The sequence below is a fragment of the Perkinsus marinus genome (genome assembly GCF_000006405.1).
Source record: "Perkinsus marinus ATCC 50983 genomic scaffold scf_1104296944144, whole genome shotgun sequence".
In the NCBI taxonomy this organism is placed as follows: Eukaryota; Perkinsozoa; order Perkinsida; family Perkinsidae; genus Perkinsus; species Perkinsus marinus.
In genome coordinates, this window is record NW_003211539.1 from 16,442 (window position 1) to 19,897 (window position 3,456).

Sequence of the window (3,456 nt, forward strand, 5' to 3'; positions counted from 1 at the left end):
GTGCATGCAATATAGTTTCGTGTCGCTGTAGCTCTATATGAAAGTGAAGCATGATATGATTCTCAATTGAATGAGATTTTGGTATATAATTGATATTTGTAAGTATTTAATTTTACAATTAGAATTTTCTGATATAAATCAATGTGAAACTTATTCAGTTGAATTATAATCACAAAATTGCGATGCAGTTTCACAACTTGTAAATTATACAAGTGGAGAACCTAGCAGTTCAGTGTCACTGCGCCACAAAATTAATTTTCTTCCTATCTCAGGTTTCAGTGTGAACTTCAGGTCACTCCTTCCTTCGAGCCTTCTGCCGCAGAAATAATAGAAATAATAAGAGGACGCAGAAATTTTGCATCCTCTTATTACGGCCTCACTGAAGTCCGTTTTGAATTCCTCATTTCGTTTTCGGACGAAGTAGCGTCCGGTGACCAGATAGTGTTGCTAGCTCTTCGGAAGTTCAGCTTCAGTGAGCTAGGTGAATTCACATTCATGTTTATTCGATCGGCAGTAGGAGAAATGTACGAATTGTGCGTTCATATCACATGAAGGGACATCACCATCGACAGGTCTGGTTTTCTCCGTTGAGATGATTTCGTGGAGGTGGTGGTGGTGGTGGTGGTAGTTTTATTGTCCGACGCCAGAGGCTTAGTCAGACAGTGAGGAACACCGGAATATCAAAGGAGCCATCGTCTTGTTGTTATTTCAATAAATTGTATAGGCAGGACAGTCTATGTAGGTTGACGCTATACTGTCCCATTGTGCCATAGGGGTTAACCCACACGGGGTAGTTCCTCCTGGGGCAGTTCAAGGCTCGGTGAGCCGGGGTATCCTCCCCGTCGCCGCATAGATGGCAAAGGGGGGAGTCGGCGCGACCAATCCGATACATATATTCCGCGTAGTTGCGGGAGTGCCCGACAACCAGGCGCGGAAGGTCCCACAGCGACCGGGCAGCGTCCCGAAAGGTCCGTCGTTGGTGGTCTGAAAGTAGCAGGTTCTGCAGATGGGGCCGAAGGAGTGAAACCGAGAAGCAATTCTCCAGAGTGGAGAGCCTAGCCTGTAAGGCCGAGGTGTGGGCCATTCCTACAGGAGTGTTCAGCATGTTGGTGGAGGAGCGGCCTTCATGGGCCGCTGCGTCAGCATCGTTGTTGAAGGTGATGTCCTCCGTGTGGCTGGGGATCCAGCAAACTCTGGTGTTGTAGAGGTTCGTCAGGCCGTCCCTGATGTCATTCAGTCGGGGGTTCAGCGTGCCGTTGCGTAGGGAGGCTATCACCGATTTGGAGTCAACGAAGATGCAGCAGTGGGTGCCGAGAGGGTAGGTTGTTCTCAGGTGGGCCACGGCGTATCTAAGGGCTTCTTGCTCCGCCTGGAAGATGCTAGAGTGATTCGGCAGGCGCATGCATGCACGATGCACCACCACGGAGTCCTTGGTGACGATGAAACCCGCTCCAACTGTTTTCGTGGAGGCGACCGTGACCAGAGAACCGTCCGTGTAGACGTCGATGCCAGAGCCCGATAGCTCCCGCCAAGAGGCGATAGCCGCCGGTCGGTCTTTCCCAATGATTAGTCTGTTTTCCAAGTCGCAGTGGATGGGAGGGCCCTTTGTGTACCAGTCAGTGGCTCCCAGGTCGGGTAGGCGGGTGTCCAACAAGGTCCGCCACTTCGACAGTAATGAAGGGCTCCAGCTAAAGTGGAGGGTTCCGCTTTATTTGCTTCATTAAGAATCGACAGGCTCTCACGCGAGTGTTTCAGTCGATAGTGACATTTCGCATTGTTATTAACAACCCGAATACCACACGTCACGTGTTTTATTATTGTTATGATTTGGGGTTGACCTATAATCAATGTGGGAAAATATGGACATGGTCAAATATGTGTTGGCGAAAATCTGACAATTCTGAGGAAATTTTCGAAAATTCTCGTTCTAACTCTATTAGTTCTATACAAACTCCAATTATTAGTGAGGAATCTCTTGAGCTCAACTGAGAAAAGCGAACATATATTCCTACTTCAACACTGCCTATCTCTATAATAGGGAATTTCAGTAGGTTTCATCACTATTGCTTTGGTGTCCTTCAACCTCTGTGATTTTTGCTGGATCAAAGAACTGAAAATATACAAGGCACGAGCAGACTAGAAGGGTATCTTTTCTCGAAGAGCTAATCTGTTGGGATTGGATCTGAGCAACTCAACGAAAGCCGTTAACGGATAATTGTTAGTTTATGATCAATTCAGTAACCATAATGCATACACTAGACTACCGAAGAATGGTAGAATCGCAATAATTATGAAGTCACGAATTCGAATCGTGTACTTGAAGGTACGGTAGAAGCAGGAACACTATCTCGTTTGAATTGGTCTAGTTATGGCATGTCCATCTTGAATGGGATTAAGGCGTTGATAAACGCCTACTATCATTACACGTTGTGATAAACAGACCTCTCATGCGCCGTAAACTTGATCCTGAAAGGTCTGAGGAGAAGTAGTCTATTGAATCCCTCGACAATTATTTTGACTTGCAAACCCTCTTCTGGTTGGGAATGTTGCTATTGGTATCAACTCCCTTTCATAGGGCATCGTACGGCACTAGGAGTGATAGATTTAGACGAGTTGAGGCAGTGATGGTATTCGAAATGATACCGCAAGCCTACGAGCTTTGGTTCAGACCGGTATGGTTCACTGACACCATCCAACGGGCTCAGCTCGGAAATAATGGAGTTTCAACCGGTCCACGTGGAGTGGCGTAATGCCCCATGTGAAGAACCGTTCTTCGAGAACGCGATATGGAGTGAATTGGAAACACTTCACGAATCACACCGGACAAATTACCCAATATCACGCGAGACACATCACGGGTTCTACACGTTATACATACTGGGTATCTAGCATCTCTTGCTGATCACCTATGGTCACTGACCATTAATCAGCAACTGAGCTTAGTGTAGTTCTAGCATAACTCATCATTCGAGCAAGGTAGGATTAGGGATATTGACGTTGCGGACACGTATGCCGCATCGTATGCTATCAGTGATAGCCTATCACCCCAGTCAATTGTAAGTTACGAATTGTAGTGTTCACATCATCGGGACTAATATTGTGGGTCCAAACGTAAAAGTACCCGTGCTCATCATTGGTGCACGCAAGTACACTGAACAAGATTGTATCGCACAAGAAGGGCCCTTGACTTGATGAAAGTTGATAGGCTTCCTATGAGGAGTATTGATCTCCGTGTGAGTGGAGACTGCGTATCGCAGGTCTGGGGTGACCCCAGATGCGACCCTCCGTTGCGTTAGAGACGGCCAGTGCGGCTATGCTGAAACTCCACCCTTGTAGTCGTCCCTTCTCAGTTCTGACTCCGGAACGCCAGAAAAAAAAGGATAAGTACGGATGGGCGCGAATGTGGAACGCTAGCTATATTGACCAATCTATCAACTCTGTCAGACTGTCTAGTAG

General features: G+C 46.9%; 1 protein-coding gene across 1 annotated transcript; it reads left to right on the forward strand.

The window, feature by feature from the left end:
* Window positions 1-1,126: 1,126 nt before the first annotated feature.
* Window positions 1,127-1,388, forward strand: Pmar_PMAR027381 (hypothetical protein; the record flags this gene model as incomplete). The annotated part of the gene is made up of 2 exons (XM_002780722.1): window positions 1,127-1,260; window positions 1,334-1,388. 2 exons carry the CDS (start codon window positions 1,127-1,129, stop codon window positions 1,386-1,388), a joined length of 189 nt encoding a protein of 62 aa, XP_002780768.1.
* Between the last annotated feature and the right edge of the window lie 2,068 nt (window positions 1,389-3,456).